The sequence below is a fragment of the Alligator mississippiensis genome, chromosome 1 (genome assembly GCF_030867095.1).
Source record: "Alligator mississippiensis isolate rAllMis1 chromosome 1, rAllMis1, whole genome shotgun sequence".
Taxonomy (NCBI): domain Eukaryota; kingdom Metazoa; phylum Chordata; order Crocodylia; family Alligatoridae; genus Alligator; species Alligator mississippiensis.
In genome coordinates this window covers 96,208,326-96,226,178 of record NC_081824.1, presented here as the reverse complement: position 1 = coordinate 96,226,178, position 17,853 = coordinate 96,208,326, and the positions used below count along the sequence as shown (strand labels likewise).

General features: G+C 44.9%; 1 protein-coding gene and 1 long non-coding RNA gene across 9 annotated transcripts in view; one reads left to right on the top strand and one right to left on the bottom strand.

The window, feature by feature from the left end:
- CDK19 (cyclin dependent kinase 19) overlaps window positions 1-17,853 on the top strand; it is a 219,732-nt gene that overhangs the window by 105,308 nt on the left and 96,571 nt on the right. For all 8 annotated transcript variants that reach the window (XR_009464037.1, XM_059732902.1, XM_059732897.1 and 5 more), the window contains one exon: window positions 7,055-7,195. Coding sequence is in view for 7 of the 8 variants with exons in the window: in XM_059732902.1 (XP_059588885.1) it covers window positions 7,055-7,195 (141 nt within the window). In the remaining variant the exon portion in view is untranslated. The remainder of the gene's footprint in view (window positions 1-7,054; window positions 7,196-17,853) is intronic.
- LOC132252183 (uncharacterized) overlaps window positions 3,031-17,853 on the bottom strand; it is a 29,549-nt gene continuing 14,726 nt past the window's right edge. The window contains exons 2-3 of the long non-coding RNA XR_009464039.1: window positions 12,895-12,979; window positions 3,031-3,274 (exon numbers count right to left, since the gene is read on the bottom strand). This is a non-coding gene — a long non-coding RNA (uncharacterized LOC132252183). The remainder of the gene's footprint in view (window positions 3,275-12,894; window positions 12,980-17,853) is intronic.

Genomic DNA, 17,853 nt, shown 5'->3' with positions numbered 1-17,853 from the left:
GTGCTTCGCAAATGGGTCTAGGGAGGTGATTCTCCCTCTGTATGTGGTACTGGTCAGGCTGCAGCTGGAGTACTGTGTCCAGTTCTGGATGCCGTAATTCAAGTGGGATGTGGACAACCTGGAGAAGGTCCAAAGAAGAGCCACTTGTCTGATTGGAGGCCTGCAGGGAAGGCCCTATGAGGAAAGGCTAAGGGACCATAACCTCTTCAGCCTCTCCAAGAGAAGGCTGAGAGGGGACCTTGTGGCAGTGTACATATTCATAAGGGGAGAGCAACATGAAGTAGGTGATGATCTGTTTACCAGGGCACCCCCTGGAACAACAAGGAACAATAGCCATAAGCTACTGGAGAGTAGGCTTAGACTGGACATTAGGGAAAAAGTTCTTTACGGTCAGGTTTGCCAGGATCTGGAATGGGCTTCCAAGGGAGGTGGTGCTCGCCCCATCCTTGGGGGTCTTCAAGAGGAGACTGGAGAGGCACCTGCTGGGATCATATGATCCCAGGTTTAGTGACCCTTTTCTTGCCTGCCAGGGGCAAGGGGTTGGACTAGATGGCCCACTGAGGTCTCTTCCGACCCTAGAATCTATGAATCTATTAGTCAGACAGGGGGAGGACAGACTTCAGGTTAGGGGAGATGGGAGGAAGTGGGACAGGAACCTGAAGCTGTGGGTGGCAGAAGAAGCATGGAGAAGAGAGGAGGGGAGAACAGGGGAAGGGGGAATCAGGGTAGCGTGAGGCTGTGGCTGGGGGGGTGGGGAACAGGTACAGTAGGGGGAAGTGGGGGTGGAACAGGCAGCAGGGGCCAAGCTGCCTGCCTTTCTCTGCCTCTGCCCCATTACTGCCCCCCTCATCACATTTCCCCCTACCATCTGCAGCAGTGGGGGGGAGGATTTTAAGATGATCCTTCAATATTTAGGTTCCCTACATGGAAAATTATAATAAATTTATAAATTTTCTGTGTGTTCTGTTGTCACACAGCTCACTCTGATTTGTCCTGTACCAACACAAATATCTGGAAGTCCCTTCAGTTTCTTAGGAAAAGAAATTAGAATTTAAATATTAATAAGGGTGAAAGAAATACGAATTAAATCAGGCTGTGTGCTTACATGGCTACTGTGAGTTACTATGTTATTTTGTTTTAAAATAATACACACAAAGCAATTGAAATATTTCTATAATGTTTCCATTAACAAAAAATGTTAAAACCCAGCTCAAAATGTGAACATTTCCCTAGCAGCCTGGGGAATCTGAACATTATAATGGAATCTTTGGACTGGCCAGACAACATATTTATATCAGTGGGAAAAAGGAGAGGATAGATGAGAGAAACTGCTATACCACAGTAAATTGACTTAAACTAATGAAGAACTATCCCTGAAAGAACCAAAGGTAAATCTATAATGGTGAAAACAATATCGGTTAATGTTATATGTCTGTGGGTGACCCTGGGGAACTGTTTGCTTTAGGCCAGGGGTGAACAAAATATATACTGTGTGTTGCATCTGGCCCACCAGGCCATTCTATCTGGCTCATGGAGCCCCTCTAAAATTTAGAGAACTATTTATCTACCAGTGGTTTACGAGGAGCTGGCAGAAGGTGGTGGCAACAGGAGCCTCCAGCTGCAGCAGCAAGCTGTTTGGGCTCTGGTTGCCATGCAACCAACCCCAACCTGGCCTGCCTGGCTCTGCTTCTCCCCCAGCCCTCAAAAACTTCTGCCGATCAGAGGCTTCTGCCCTCTGGTTGTTCCACAGTGCTCCCTCTGTCCAAGAATGGAAATTAAGACCGTGTGTGTGGGGGGGAACCTTGGGCGATTGCCCACTCTGTGGGGCTAGGAGTGCTGTTTCTTTGTGGGCCTCCTGGCTGTTGTGCCAGGAACCCCACATGGAGGAAAGGAGGTCGCCCAGCCTGATGGCGTGGGACTCCCCATGGCTTCTGGCACTAGTGTACCATTGGGCCAGGACGGGATGGGCCAGGCTGGCTCTGTATGTGTTGCAGCCAGGAACTGTGCGCTGCAGGGTTGCCCCGGCTGGCTCCATGCTGCGCTGCGTGGGTCCTGGCATTGCAGCCGGGATCCATGTGGTGCCTGGAGGGTACAGGCTGGGGTGGCCAGCTCCGTACTGCACTGCTGGGAACCGCGTGCTGCTGGGAGGTGCTTGGTCAGGCCAGGCAGCTCTATGCTGTGCTGTGTGGCTCCTGGCTACAATGCCGGGACCCACGCAGCATGGGACAGTCGTCCCAGCCCAGCGGCGCACAGTTCTGGACTGCAACACCAGGACCCACACAGTGCAGCATAGAGCCAGCCCGGGCTGGCCCAATCATGCTCAGTTCTCTAGGTTCCCCTGCCATCAAGCTGGGATGGGATGGGCTGGGCTGGCTCTGTGCAGGTCTCAGTGTTGCAGCTGGGTACCATGTACTGCATGGCCAGGCCAGGCCAGACCAGCTCCATGCTGCGCTGCAGAGGTCTTGCATTGCAATTGGGACCTGTGTGGTGCGGAGCTTGCCAGCCTGGCCCAGCCCCTCTAGGCACCACATGGTTCCTGGCTGCAATGCTGGGATCCATGCAGTGTGGCACAGAGGCGGCTGGGCTGGCCCTGCAGCACGTAGTTCACAGCTGCAATGCTGGGACCCTCACAGAGCCAGCCTGACCCAATAGTGCATTAGTGCCAGGAGCCATGGGGAGTCCTGTGCTATCAGGCTACACAGGCTCTGTGTCTCCATGTATGGTTCCTGGCATTCTAGCTGGGAGCCACGCATGAAAGCACAGAGCCAGTCCTGTGAGCCCCACATTGCAGCTAGGAATCGTGGTGCTGTCGTGTCCATCTGCCGCCCCCCCCCCCTCCCCCCCCAACAGAGCAACCCCAAAAAACCCATACCCCCATATGACCCCCACACACCTCCACATGCCCCCATTCCCCCTCCCCAAAATGTACAAAAGTAAGGCTTAATTTTGGCAGTCAGGATTCATAGTAGAGATGATATCTTTTATTACACCAACAAGATTTTTGGAAAAACAAATTCTTTAATTGCAAGCTTTTAGGCACAAACACCCTTCATCAGGCATCAGAGAAAAGATTGTAGAAGTTCTGGGTAGAAATGAAAGTTCATATTTCATAGGATTTCACAGAGGTGTCAATAGATGGAAAACTCTACTCGGCAGTCAGTTCATAGCTGGTATGAAGTCTCTCATCTCCTGTGAGGATCTGTGATGATGCAAATTACCTCAAACAAAGGAAGGCGCAGGGTCTCAGGTTTCAGGTGATCACAGTTGCTTCCTGCTGAGGAAAATATGAAGATTTCGTTTTTTAAAAATCAGCTAAAATTTGATATCTTCCATGAGTCGGGTATCCAGATTGTAGCAGCATTGGTCTAGAGGAAAAGGCAATCAGGACTCAGAGATGATATCTTTCATTAGACAAACCAGTTTTTTGAAAAAAAGCCAACCCATTAATTGCAAGCTTTCAGGCAAAAACACCCTTCATCAGGCATTAGAGAAAATATTGTATAAGTTCTCCTGGGTAGACTTCATTTCGAACTTTTATGCAATCACCTCTATATATACAACTCAAACGTTCAGAAATCGGGACAAAATATTTTTTGAAATAAAATGAAAATAGGTTGTTGTAGGTGTGTGATTTTTAGTATAAACTTTGCGGTTTTTTTCCAGTTCCAAGATGGTAAACCCCCTTCCCAAAAGGATTACTTCCGGGGCAAGGGGAGGGACTTCTGGTAGCAAAGGTCAGGGGTTAGGGGCAGGACTTCCAGTCCCAAGATGGCAACCAGAGGGTGGTGCACCTGTCAAGTTGTGGGGCTACCCTTGTGGCCGTAAGTAGGTCACCAAAATTCATTTAGCAGCCCTCTAGCCGAAATAATTCCCCACCCCTGCTTTAGGCAAACCTACTCTTGCCATTTAGTGGGTAGGTGCTGTAATATCTACTTATTATATGCAGTCACTCCAGAGTAACCTTAATATTTTTCCTCTCTATTTCGTGGTATGTAAAACTGAAGCAAGTTACCCTGGTATAAGTGTTGTTTTGTTCAGGCCTTTAGCATTTAAGCATCAGAAAGTAAAACTATCTAGCAAAGGAAACTGAGCAGTCTAGTTTCACTGCTCAGGCTAAGTGTATCCTTTAATTTTGCAGCTCAGATGCAGATATGAACAGTATACATCTGTTCCTTTATTTCAAATAATTTGACGTAAATGTATAGTAACACGAGTTTGGTATTAACATATTTTGTATTTTTAATTGACGGTAAGATAGCCTTTGAAAATTACATCTACTGCAGCGCGTCCAACTTGGGCAGTGAAACTGGACTGCTCAGTTTAAAGATGTGTAGGGGCGATGCAGTCTTCCCCAGACTGTTTATTGGTGTTCTTTGAATAGTTTTCTCCCAGGCTGTAAAGATGGATTGAGGCACCAAATTGGTTTATAGTGGTAAGTGTCATGAAAAAAGAGCAGGAAAATGAAGCTGCCTGACACTCAAACTGCTCCTGTCTTTAGCGCGTATGTACTTCAGTGGCTGCACTTAGAATGGAGGAGCTTTCCACCATTTGTTTTCCTACAAAGTCAAAGGCTATATGCAATAAAGAATTTAAGTACCTAAAAGTCAGGCTCTCTGGTGCTTAACTCGTAGGTGCTGGGACCCTGGAATGCAATCTGAAACCTTGCATTAGGTGTTTATGTTGATGCCTAGGGAGAATAAGGTGCCTTGGAATGGGATCCAGTTAGCTAGCCAAAAGGAAAAGTTAAGGATAGGAGTAAGTCTTAAATCCTGTCCCTCTCTTGAGTATAAACACCTCATTCCACTTGGGACCCAAAGTATGGAACTGTGTCCTGAAGTTAAATAGTTAAGCCAGTGGTTCTCGACCTTTTTAGGCGTTAGGCACCCCTTGAAAAATGCCAGACCTTAGTGTTCACTCAATTTTTTTTTTATTATGGAAAAATAATAGAACAATTCTTTTGTTGCAGAGCACTTGGGAAAACCACAAGTCAGAATGTTTTTAACCCTGTGGATTCCTATTTGAAATCTCTGGGTTTGTCTTGTAAGTCGTGTTTACACACCTAACAGGGCTAACGCTGCATGGAACCCTGATTGAGGATCACTGGCCTAAGCCCTTTCTTCGAAAGAATAGAGCTGGTATCACTCATTAAAACATGGAGCCAGTTTCTCCTTTCATGTAACAGACTAATGGTTAGAGTACCTTGTCACAATTATCTATTCCATTGCAACCTTAAAATTAGATGGTTGTAAGACAAAACCTGTGGCTTTACTTTGGAAACATTCAGAAGCTGAAGATAGCAAGGCCAAAGCATCTTCTCTAAATGCATTTGCAGTATGGGAGCACATTGGATCAGTACTCTGTAACCTGTATTTGTTACTGTATTTGTCTTCTCTTCTCCAAACTAAATAAACCCAGTTCCCTCAGCTTCTCCTCATAAGTCATGTGCCCCAGCCCCTGAACCATTTGCGTTGCCCTCCAGTGCACTCTTTACAACTTATCCACATTCTTTCTATAGTGGGGAGGGCCAAAACAGGACACAGGACTGCAGATGTGGCCTCACCAGTGCAGAGTAGAGTGGAATAATCACTTCCCTTGATCTGCTGACAACGCTCCTATTAATGCTGTTAGCCTTCTTGGCAGCAAGGACACGCTGCTGACTTATATGCAGCTTATTGTCCACTGTAACCCCCAGGTCCTTTTCTGCAGAGCTGCTGGTTAGCCAGTCAGTCCCCAGGCTGTACTGGTGCTTGGGGTTGTTCCATCCTAAGTGCATAACGTTGCATTTGTCTTTGTTGAGCCTCATGCGATTTGTTTTGGCACAATCATCCAATTTGTCTAGGTCACTTTGAATCCTAACCCTGCCCTCCTGCGTATCTCCTATGCCCTTCAGCTTGGTGTTATCTGCCGACTTGCTGAAGGTGCATTCCATCCCATATTTCAGATGTTAATGAAAATATTGAACAAAGCCAGCCCCAGGACCAACTCTAGGGGCACTCCACTTAATACCGGCTGCCAACTAAATGAGCCATTGTACTACCCGTTGAACTCGACAATCCAGCCAGCTTTCTATACACCCTGCAGTCCATTCATCCAACCCATACTTCCTCAGCTTGCTTTCAAGGATGCTGTAGGAGATGGTATCAAAAGCTGTACTGAAGTCAAGGTATATAGGATATCCACTGCTTTCCCTGCATCCACAGAGCCAGTTATCTCATCATAGCAGGCAGTCAAGTTGGTCAGGCATGACTTGCCCTTGGTGAGTCTGTGCTGACTGTTCCTAATCACCTTCTCCTCCAAGTGCTTAGAAATGGATCGCTCGAGGACCTGCTCTATGATTTTTCCAGGGACGGAGATTAGGCTGAGGCCTATAGCTCCCTGAATCCTCCTTTTTCCCTTTCTTAAAGATGGGCACTATATTTGCCCTTTTTCAATTGTCTGGGACCTCCCCCAATCGCTACAAGTTTTCAGAGATAGTGGCCAATGGCTCTGCAATCACAGACAGAATCCACAGGCAGAAACTCAAAATGAGAATGGTTACTTGCATTAGTGAAATTGATTTTTTTCAAGATGCTTTGTATCTAACCTGCCCTCCATCTTTACTCCTTTGGAATGCGTCTCCTCTGGGGTTTTGAATTAATGGGAATGTGGAAAAGCTGTGGGAGCCACTCTGTTTCGTATACCCTCAGAGGGTAGGGTGGCATATGAGGACATTCAGGCCTTGGCCCCTATGGTCACTGCTGGTCAGAAGATTGTGTTCTCATAAGAATGAGGTGCATGTGCACCAAAAGAGGGGTCCCCATGGAGGGGGAAAAACTTCTTGAAGGACAGTGTTACTGGAGGGTAAGTAACCATTCTTTTATATCAAGATTGACTTTAAAAAATTATTAGAAATGGATACATTAGCTTGAAAAATAATTGAGGTCACCACCATGAATTTCCATTGCAAAAGCCAATGAGTCCTTTATTTCCTTCCCTCTTTTTAATGATAATATTTGAGTGGAATTATTTTACTTTGTTGAAACAAGCTTCATATTTCTATTTGTTTTATTTCTAGCATATTATCAAGTTTCACCGTGCCTCAAAAGCAAATAAAAAACCCATGCAGTTGCCAAGATCTATGGTTAAATCACTACTCTACCAGATCCTTGATGGAATACATTACCTCCATGCAAACTGGGTGCTTCACAGAGACCTGGTAAGTCCTATATATTTTACCTGATTAAGAAAAGTTCATATAGGTTTTTTTGGGAGGAGAAGTAGCAATCTTACATGTTGATCCCTACAGTTCTTCCTGTTATTGTCGCTGGATGCCATTGGAGGCTTTAAAAATGAAAACAAACTACGGTTTCACATTGTCTTTATCTGTAACATCTGAGCTAAGACAATGACACTGCATCCGGTAAACAGATTGCAGATACCAGTATCCAAAAACAATGCATCAGTCCACTGATATGTATATGTTAGTCATTAGTATAAGTATGTGCTTTGCTTTGAAAGGTCCATTCATCATGAAAAATGGATAATCTTTCACATTGTTTGGCTTTATGTACAAGTTTATCATAAAAGTGAGTGAAATAATAGTTTGTACTATGGGGTGTTTCTTTTCCATGTGATATTTTTTGTTGATTGTGGGACAAGACCTGGGAAAGAGTTGTCAGCTTTGAAGTTTCTCATGACCTAGAGTAGCTTTTTAAGTTGGTTGAATATTATGAAACCAGCCAATTGTGCTGTTCAAAGCTGGCCTCTTTTTCTGAAAGTTTCCCACCATTTCTAATGCAGCTTTACCAGTGTTAACAAGGAGAGAAACACTAAGATAAACAAGGTGCTAGCAATTGCTTCGATTTTAACTAAAATTTCTCTGAAAAGCTTAAACATCATAGTGATTAAAATAGCAGCAGCTCCACTAACCAGTATGCTACCATTGGCAGAGCTGCATCAGTAGTAGGAATGGTAGTTAACATTTGGGTGTTTTTATAGGTGCCCACAGCTTTTCAGATTCCCAGTGGTATCTGCAGAAACATTGTAATATAATATAAAACTTTATCAGGTGTTGGTGGATGAAACAACTGTGGTTGTTGCCACGCCTTTAGTGATCAGTGAAAGCAGAGGCAGGTTGATGTCACAAGCAACCAGGATAAGTGATTATTTGCAGAAAAATTAATGCAGGAGTGGCCAACCTGAGGTACAGGTGCCACAAGTGGCATAGGCAGCCTCTGTGTGGCTTGCAGCAGATTGGGGTGGGGACATGCAGCACAGCAGCAGATAGGACACGAAGCTGAAAATAGAGGAGCCGATCAGGCAGTGAGCAGAAAGCAGGGCAGCAGATCAGAGTGGCACTTGGGGAGGGTGTAGGGCTAATTTGTGGCATTTCTGCCAAAAAGGTTGACTACGATTGGGCTAACACATCTGTCTTCCATCTTTGATTTATCCTCTGAAGCCAGTTGTAATGGGTCTCTTGATACAACATGTGGTAACAGTCAGCAGTATGGTCCAAATTTTAACTGAACTAAAGCCAGAGTAAAATAGCACTCTTTGCTTAACAATTTTAAACCTTTAGCGGTTTGTTCTTTTCTTAAATATTGATTTATTTGTGCTTCTTGGCCTCTGGTAGTTCTGAACAACAGCAGGAAATAAAGTACAAAAATAACATTGCGTGTAGTGCTGAATGTATCACTTTTCTCAGGAGACGGTCCATGATAAGAAGTGTTGTTTTTCCAGAATGTGTTAAGCCATTTTTAATTGCATCTTAAGGAAAAAAACCCCAAAAACAAAGCAGCCCAACACCTCCAAAGTTCTTGTTGAGCAATGTTTAATGAAAGCACAGATAGTCTAAGGACTGTATCATACACAGTTTCAGAGAAGTGACATCTGTGAGGTCAATATCTTGCAAAGGCACCTACCATAGGAAGGCTGAAAATTTGAGAACTATTTTATTTAAGCTTTGCTTGTCCAGTGGTATTTTTGTAGATATCATCTGTTGTTATATATAGGTTTCCCTCACTTTATGCGGTTTCTGTATGTGTGAATTCGCTCTTCTGCGATGACCCTTTTTATACCAAAAATTGGTTATATGCGAGGTAAATTCACCCTTATGCGATTTGTGCGGTGGAAGCCTGCAGTCAGCTGCTTTGTGCAGTGCATTGTGGGAGTGATATGCACCAAAATATAGTCTGCTGTGTGGATCTGTGCTCCTTGCTCATCTGCGACATGTTTCTGTAGTTGCCCACCCCCATTATGATAGTGTTGTGTGCTTGTATGTACTGTCTGCTGTTGCTGAGTACCAAAATTATCTTGTAAAAGTGGTAGAATTGCACCTGGGGGTCAGTACAGTCAGAGTCTTGGAATGTATACCTGTTTGTTACATTGTAAAGTGGGTTCCCATTATGTGAATTTGAGTTGTGCACCCTTTTCCAGCAACGCATGTACAGTATAAAGCAAGGGAAACCTGTATAAAGCAAAGATCATTCTGGGTCTTTGTCTTCCCTTGGGAAGTGACAGTTGTCTTTGAGAGAAAAGAGTACATTTCATACTACTTCTGCAATGATCACACTTTAGAAAGAAGAGCTTTCTAAAGCCAGAAATGGAAAAGAGAAGAAGACTCAGAAGTTCATTGTCATCTTGCCTTGTAAAGCTAATTTATTAGGATATGACAGTGAGGGGTGCTACTGAAAACCCATAGGCAAGCACTCTGTATTGGTGACTATATGTTTATCATAATGTCGTGCAATCATAGAAAAACAGGCCTGGAAGGGACCCGAGGAGGTCATTTAGTCCTACTCAAGCTAGGATCATCCCTAGCAAGACCATACTAGACAAGAATTTATATAACCTGTTCCTAAAGCTCTGTGAATAAACCATCGCATATTGCTACCAAGCATAATGGCCAAAACATCAAAAATAGTCTTCAGCTTGCCACAGGTAAAAGGGGAATGAGGGTGCTGTCAAGGTCCTGCCACTACAAGGACAGGAATTAGTTTGTTAAAATAAGCTCTAGAGCTATAAGGAAGAGGTATGTCTCCCACTACAGGGGAAGGCGAAAACCCACAGTCCATATCAGTTGACAGGTCTCCCAGCCGTGTGAACACATGGTGAGCAGGTGGGTGCACCCCTGTGGCTGGGAGCCCCCCAGCCATAGCGGAGCATCTGGCCACACGTTCAATTGATGACATAATAAGAATAAGCTAGGAAGTTATTACACATTTTTTGTGGAATAATTTTGTACCTTATTGCTCGTTTTATCATGCCATTAATCGATTGAACATATAGCTGGGTCACAACTTAAGGTGTGATTAACTGGTTACTCACACCTTAAGAGTAATGTGTAGATGGGACCTATGAAGTAATACATATATTTGTGTAAGTTAGAGTCCATTATCACATTCTCAATCGATGTGTGAGAGAATCTGACATAGTGTGTATGCTGAGTCCATTCAGGAAAAGGTAAGAGACTGTAATGTGTAACATCCATCTATGTCAATCTTCTTGATGTATTTGCTACCCCTGCTTCATCTTAGTAGGAGTGGGACAGATGTAAGCAGTATTAAGTGAGTCTAAATTCTTTACATTGACTTCTCAATTTGGTTATGTTCACAAAAATTAAAAAATGGAAAAAAAAAAAAAAAATAGTCATAATATGCTAATGTTGATTCAGTGCTGAACAGTTGTTGGACTTTTAATAATATCAGTATTTAAATAACAGCTTGTAAAGGGGGATAATTAAAAAATGGTGATGCTTAGGAAGACTTATGTATTTGTCTGCACCATCCAAAGTACCATTTGGGTTAACAGTTTGGTAAAAAGCACCCAATTCTCAGGTAGATTGTTGATCATCAATAAGTTGAAGTTTATTCTCTGAATTTATTTAATCATGATAATAAACTTTATAATAATATTGTGGTTGACTTTGACTTTTTTCCCTTCCCCTCCATCCATGGTAGTGGAAAAACTAAAAGTTTAGTGCTTATATTCTACCAGCTAGAACAGGCATTTTAGGGAACACTGTGTGTGGGACAAGAGCATCAGTCTTCATATTTTCATGACAGCTTTTGATTTTTTTCATAATGTTGCATCTTTTTAGAAGTAATTACTGTAGTAATTAGTTATATAATATATATGCTTGTCTTCAGGTGAGCCATTTAAAATAGTAATTTATATTGGATTTCATGTTCCTAGGACAAGAAAAGAAAATTTTATATCTACTTTTCAGCACAGTAGCTACTTCTAAATGGCAATTTGCAAAGAAAAACATTGTTAACTTTGTGAGCACTGTGAATACACAGAGGTTCTCATAATAAACAACAGTAACAAACGTGTAAACTATTACATAATCACTTCTGGAATAAGAGGTACATTAATTGCATTTGTGAGCCTTACACTATGCATAGCTTACAGTATGCTAAAAATCTTAATGAATTATGCTTTCAATTGCCATTTACAGTTTGCTTCTATCATGTGTATATCGAAAGTTATTAAAGTTTAAAATTGCATACAGACTTTATAAACAGTCTATATCAGTGACTGGTTTCACTTGATCCAATATTATAGATATTATGTAATCACTTTTGGTGACTTTTTTGGCAATTTTTTTTTTTCTCCCCCTCAGTTGAGGCTTCATTAATGCCTCCCTATGCTAGTTGAGATAAGGTGAAGGGAAGGAATTTTTTTGTTTACCTCTGCATGGTCAGCTGGCAGAGATCCACAAACAAATCAGAAGAGGAAACAATAGCAATAGTTACACCTGAATCATAAACATGAGGAGTATTTACTGATTCCATCCAATTAGTTGTCTTTTGGGGGGGGGGAATTCCAGGCTTGCATTTATCTTCTGGAGTTGTAGGAATTGGAGAATGCCATAATCAGCCTTCTTGCAGAGAATTTCAGAAATCATAGAATTTGAGGCTTTCACTCTACCATCCAGGCTGTGGGAAATGGGGAAGCCCAAGCGAAGGGGTCAGATTTATTCTGGGTGTGGATCAGCTATGCATTTTTCTCAGCGCCATGCTAAGATCACTGTTCTTTCCAGGAATTCTTACCACTAGCTAGTGCCCCCTGTGCTGACAGAAGTGTTAACCTTTATTTTCTGTCTGGTTTGTTATATTAAAACTCAGCATTTTAAGTGGCAGTTGTGACATTTGTGTAGAAAACCAACACTTTTGTAATGATTCAATTTTTATGCTATATTAAAATTCAGTATTAACATTAAAGCTTTCCCCTGCAGATTTTTTTGTAAAGACAGCACTGATATGTTCTTTTATGATCAAAAAGAATCTTCTCATACGAGGCAGGGATTTTTTGTCTAATGGTAGAATAGATAACTACAGTCGAGGACCTATAATAGGGTACTTTTTCTAGCTTCATTCTAGAATACCAAAAATTTGTACTGCAGCTTGCAAGCATAGACTGGTGTTTCCTGTCTCAAGGGACATTTAGAATATGGATTCATTTAGGAAAATTAGCTAAGATGCAATGGAACTGCTGCATTTTTCAGTGTACTAGTTCATTCACTTTTGCAAGTGAAGCAAAATGTCTCTGCCTTTAAGAAGATTTAACTTGAAATGACCAGTATGATGAAGTCTTTCACAAATGAATGTGAGCAAGGGCTTTCAAAAGCTGATGTAAAAAGTAAATATAGAGTTATTTATGCATCAGTGTATGGACAGAGAGTGGCCGAGTAAGAATGTAGAACTGTTGGATCCTACCCTGCTGCCAACAGTTTTATCCTAGTTCGAAAATTTTCTTGGCACTACTTTCCCCTTGTGGGCTTACATGTACCTTCCTATACAAAATAAACAACCAGCCAACCTGTCTGTCTGCTGTTGGTTTAGCTTTTAAAGTGGTCTTTAGATTTTAAAAAGTAAGTCGTGGCATAATGTCTTGCCACCCAGTGTCACTTACCTTTTCTTCATCTCTAGGAGGTCCTAAATCTTATTTCTCAGTTGTTCCACTTGCATAATTCCTTGATGGCGAAGGGGTTCTATTACTGTAAATAAGTATACAGGGAACTAGGATATATAAATGGGGAGGGGTAGTTTTGATTAAAAAGTTAGCAAAGACAAGCTAAACCTAGATATTAGAATAGCCTGTTTCTTTAATTGGATTTGTAATATACTGTATTTACTCACATAGTACCACACACTGTCTCCCCCCAAATTAGCCCTCCCTCTAAAATTGGAGTGTGTCTTAAGCAGAGGAATTGATTTTTTTTTGGAACAGAAGCAGGGGGAGACTATACTCGAAATGACTGCCAAAATGACTGCTCGTACTTTCTGGTCCAGCAAACAGAAGGGCCACAGTCGTATTACTACTTTCACAGCTGCTATTGGCTAGGCAGTATGGATTGTGCTAGATAGAGCAATTGAGCTGGCTCAGAGCAAGCGAGCTGCTGCATGCAGTCTGTACTATCTTAATATGGTTTGAGGTGTGGAAACAGCACGTTTATATTTATATAAAGAAATATTTACCGTAAAGAAGTTCTTGTAAAAAATTATCTTGCTACTGCCCTGCAAGGATCTGGAGCCTAGGCTCACTGCTGGCCTGCCACAACAAGAAGCTCTTGCTACCTCACCCAGATTGTCTCCTGGGGTGCCACGCTTCCTGGACTGTTTCCAAGAGGACTTACTCTGTCACACAGTTGGTCATGACTGTGAAACAATCTCTCTTTTTCCTCCCCTATATTTTGGCTTCCAAAAGCAAGGTGCATGTCTTAGATTTCATAGACGTTAGGGCTGGAAGGGACCTCGGAAGATCATCGAGTCCAGCTCCCTGCCCAAAGGGCAGGAAGTCAGCTGTGGTCATAGGATCCCAGCAAGATAAGCATCCAGTTTGCTCTTGAAGGTGTTCAATGTAGGCGCTTGAACCACCTCCGGTGGCAGGCTGTTCCAGACCTTGGGGGCTCGGACAGTAAAGAAATTCTTCCTTATGTCCAGCCTGAAACAGTCTTGTAGTAGTTTATGACCGTTCGACCTAGTCGTCATCCCTTGGGATGCTCTGGTTCCCCCAGATACTGGTGATCACCCCTGATAAACTTATAGGTGGCCATCAGATCACCCCTGAGCCTGCGCTTTTCCAGGCTAAAGAGCCCCAGGGCTCTCAGCCTGTCATCGTAGGGTCTGCTTCCCTGACCTCTGATCATGCGCGTAGCTCTTCTCTGGACTCTCTCAAGCTTCTCCACATCCTTTTTGAATTGTGGAGCCCAAAACTGGACGCAGTACTCCAGCTGCGGCCTCACTAAGGCCAAGTACAAGGGGAGAGTGATGTCCTGGGATTTGCTTGAGAAGCATCTATGGATGCAAGCCAGCGTTTTGGTTGCTTTACTAGCTGCAGCATCGCATTGCAGGCTTATGTTCATCTTGTGGTCAATGATGACCCCCAAGTCTCTTTTTTCCATAGTGCTAGCCAGCGTAGCACTGCCGAGCCTATAAGGATGCCACGGGTTTTTCTTCCCAAGGTGGAGAACCTTGCATTTATCGGCGTTGAACACCATCAGATTCTTGTCTGCCTGCTTGCTGAGCCTGTCCAGGTCAGCCTGGATCACCCGCCTGTCTTCTGGTGTGGATGCTTTGCCCCAAAGTTTGGTGTCATCGGCGAACTTGGCCAGTCCGCTTCTGACTCCAGTGTCCACATCATTAATGAAGATGTTGAACAATATGGGTCCAAGGACAGAGCCTTGGGGGACCCCACTGGTCACAGGACACCACGATGAGTGACTTCCATCAATTACTACCCTCTGGGTCTGACCCCGGAGCCAATTTTCCAGCCAGTGGATCGTGGAGGACCCAAGGTGACAATTGGCCAGTTTCACCAAGAGGTGATCATGGGATACCAGATTGAAGGCTTTTTTGAAGTCAAGATATATAACATCAATCTCTTCTCCCTTGTCCAGGTGATAGGTCACCTGGTCATAGAAGGAAATGAGATTGGTCAAGCAAGACTTACCCGCGACAAACCCGTGCTGGCTATCCCTTAAGATGTTGGTGTTGGCCAGTCCATTAAGGATGGCCTCTTTAATAAACTTTTCTAAGATCTTCCCCGGGATAGAAGTCAGGCTGATGGGCCTATAGTTAGCCGGATCCACTTTCCTCCCTTTCTTGAAGATAGGCACCACATTGGCCTTCTTCCAGTCTTCAGGCACTACACCAGAGCGCCAAGAGTTTTCAAAGATCCGCACTAGAGGCTATGATGCTCGCCAGCTCCTTGAGTACCCTGGGGCGTAGATTGTCAGGGCCAGCTGACTTGAAGGTATCCAGCTTCTCAAGATGTTCCTTCACGAGGTCAGCATTAATGGAGGGCAGGGGATCACCCTCACCCGGACTTCCCTGTCCCGTAGCGGGCATGGGCGTCCCATGATGAAAGACTGATGCAAAGTATCCATTTAATAGGTTGGCTTTTTCCTGGGCGTCAGTTGTCAGTTGCCCCATCTGGTTCAGCAGGGGTCCAACGTTGCCCCTGCTTTTCCTCCGGCTCCCCACATATCTGAAAAAGGACTTTTTATTGTCCTTGATGCTCGAAGCTAGTTGGAGTTCAGTTGCAGCCTTGGCTTTCCTGGTATGCTCCCTGCAGGACCGGACCAGTGCAGAATAATCCTCCTTGGAGGTGACTCCCATCCTCCATCCTTTGTAGGCCTTTCTTTTTAGCCTCAGGAGGTCTGCTAGGTCCCTGGAGAGCCAGGGGGGCTGCTGTGCCCTCTTGCTGCCTTTCCTCCGAGATGGAATAGACTTAGCTTGTGCATTGAGGATCACTCCCTTGAGGAACAACCACTCTTCTTGAACTCCCCTCTCCCTGGGGTCATGGTCCCTTAGGGCCTCACTCTTATTTGAGGCAGTGTGGTATATAAGAAAATATTGTATATTTGGGCACAAAAAAAATTGCCACACTCCAACAGACTTCATTGAGTCTCCTCTGATGCACTGGAATTCCAGTGCATGGGATCAGCCTCTGTGCTTGTGTATAGGTACCTGGAGGTACTTTAATGCGCATTAACTTAAATGTATTAATGTGTGTGTAGATGTAACCAGTCTTCTCTAACCCATATTTATCCCCTAGTAAAGGAAAAATACTCTACTACTACCATAAGCATGCAATAAAAATAATCCCTTTTTATTATGTTGGGATCTACTTACAGCTAGCCCATACCTTGTAAACTAAAAGTCTCATTGTTGTAACAGTTTTTATGATCAAGAGTACTAACTCTGCTTTTGAATGAATAAATAGTTTTTAAAGCCTCCATCCCATCCGTCTCTTAACACAGTGGTTGCCCCTGTGCCAAATGCAGAATTTAAGATGAACAGTAGAGGTGCACCGATACATTGGTCTGATATTGGATCAGTACCAATATAAAGAAAATTGGCTGTATTGGAAATCTGCCTGATGCGGCCAATAATTTGGCTGATAAATGCTCGTGCATGCGTGCGTTCAGCCACAGCACAGCACTCAGGCAGCAAGGAGCAGAGCTGTGCGCAGCTGGTAAGTCCATTGTGGTGGAAGTAGAGGGGGAGGGAAGGGGTGTGGGGGGACAGATCAACACCCCCTGCAGTGAGGGAGGGGGCAGGGGCAGGCACTGCCCAGTCAGAGCAGGGTGTGCAATGGAGCCAGAGCTCCTGGGGGGGGGGGGTGCAGCTTCTGCCGCTGCTTGCACTCTGGGATGGCATGGGGAAGGGTGTGCGCCTCTGGTTCAGCACGGGGTGGGGCGGGCAAGCTGCAGCTGCGGGCTGGAGCTGGGCCTGCGCCGGACTCTTCTTGGCAGGGGCTATGGAGGGGGCTGCAGCCACCCCAAATTTTGCCATAGCCCCACTCCCAGTGTCGCTGTCACCGCGTGCCTGGCAGAGTCCCAGCTCAATGCCCCACCTGCACCCACACACCAGGAAGAGCCAAAGCTGCACTGGGTGCACAGTGGTGCTGGGAGCAGTGCTACAGCAAAATTAGGAGTGGCTGCAGCCCCCACCCCGAGCCCAGCCCCTGCCAAGAAGAGCCCGGCATAGCCCTGGCTCCAGCCTGCAGCTGCAACTTGCCTGCCCTGCCCTGCCCTGCGCAGATCTGGGGGCACAGACCCCCTCCCCCCCATGCTCTCCCGGGGTGCGAGCACCCGTGGGACCTGCCCCCTTCCCCCTCGAGGAGTCATGGCTCTGTCCCACACCCTGCCCCAGCTAGGCAGTGCCTGTCCTTGCCCCCGCCCTCAAAGTATCTAAGTACATTAGACACCTAACTCCTCTGATTAGCCTTCAGGAATGGTAGCTAGGCTCCTAACCTGTTTACATACTTTTAAACATCCCATTGGGGTTTATCTGCATGTTTAAGCACCTTTGGAAAGTCTGGCCCTGCGCTTCAGTACTAAATTCCATGGGCGCATCCAGATGAGCGTGGCCATGTAGTATGTTGCGCTGCAAACACATCTGCAGTGCCACATACCGCACAGTTAGGTGTTCTCCATGCTGCAAGGGCATGCTGCCTATGCATGCACTGGTCCATTTTTTTTCCCATGAGTTTTCTTTGCGTATCCCACAGAAAAAACCCATGGAGGGGAAAAAAATGGAGCAGCACACACATGAGCAGCGTGCACCGCTGAAAATCAGAGCCTGGCTGCCCAGAGCCATGTTGTGGCTGCCAGCCAGGCTCTGCCCAGCAGGATCGCCACTGCTGCAACCCCAGGAGGTCCCCAGGACCCCAGGTAAGGCTGCTGGGGCCAGGACAGTGCTGGCCCCAGCCTCCCCTACTGCCCCCGGGATAACTTGTGTGCCAAAGCACACATGGTACAGGTGTTCCCTGGGGAACCAAATGTCCATGCTCATCTGAATGCAGCCCATGTGTCCAATACCTGAGATATAGTCACTGTAAGATAGCATGCCTGCCCAAGTTATT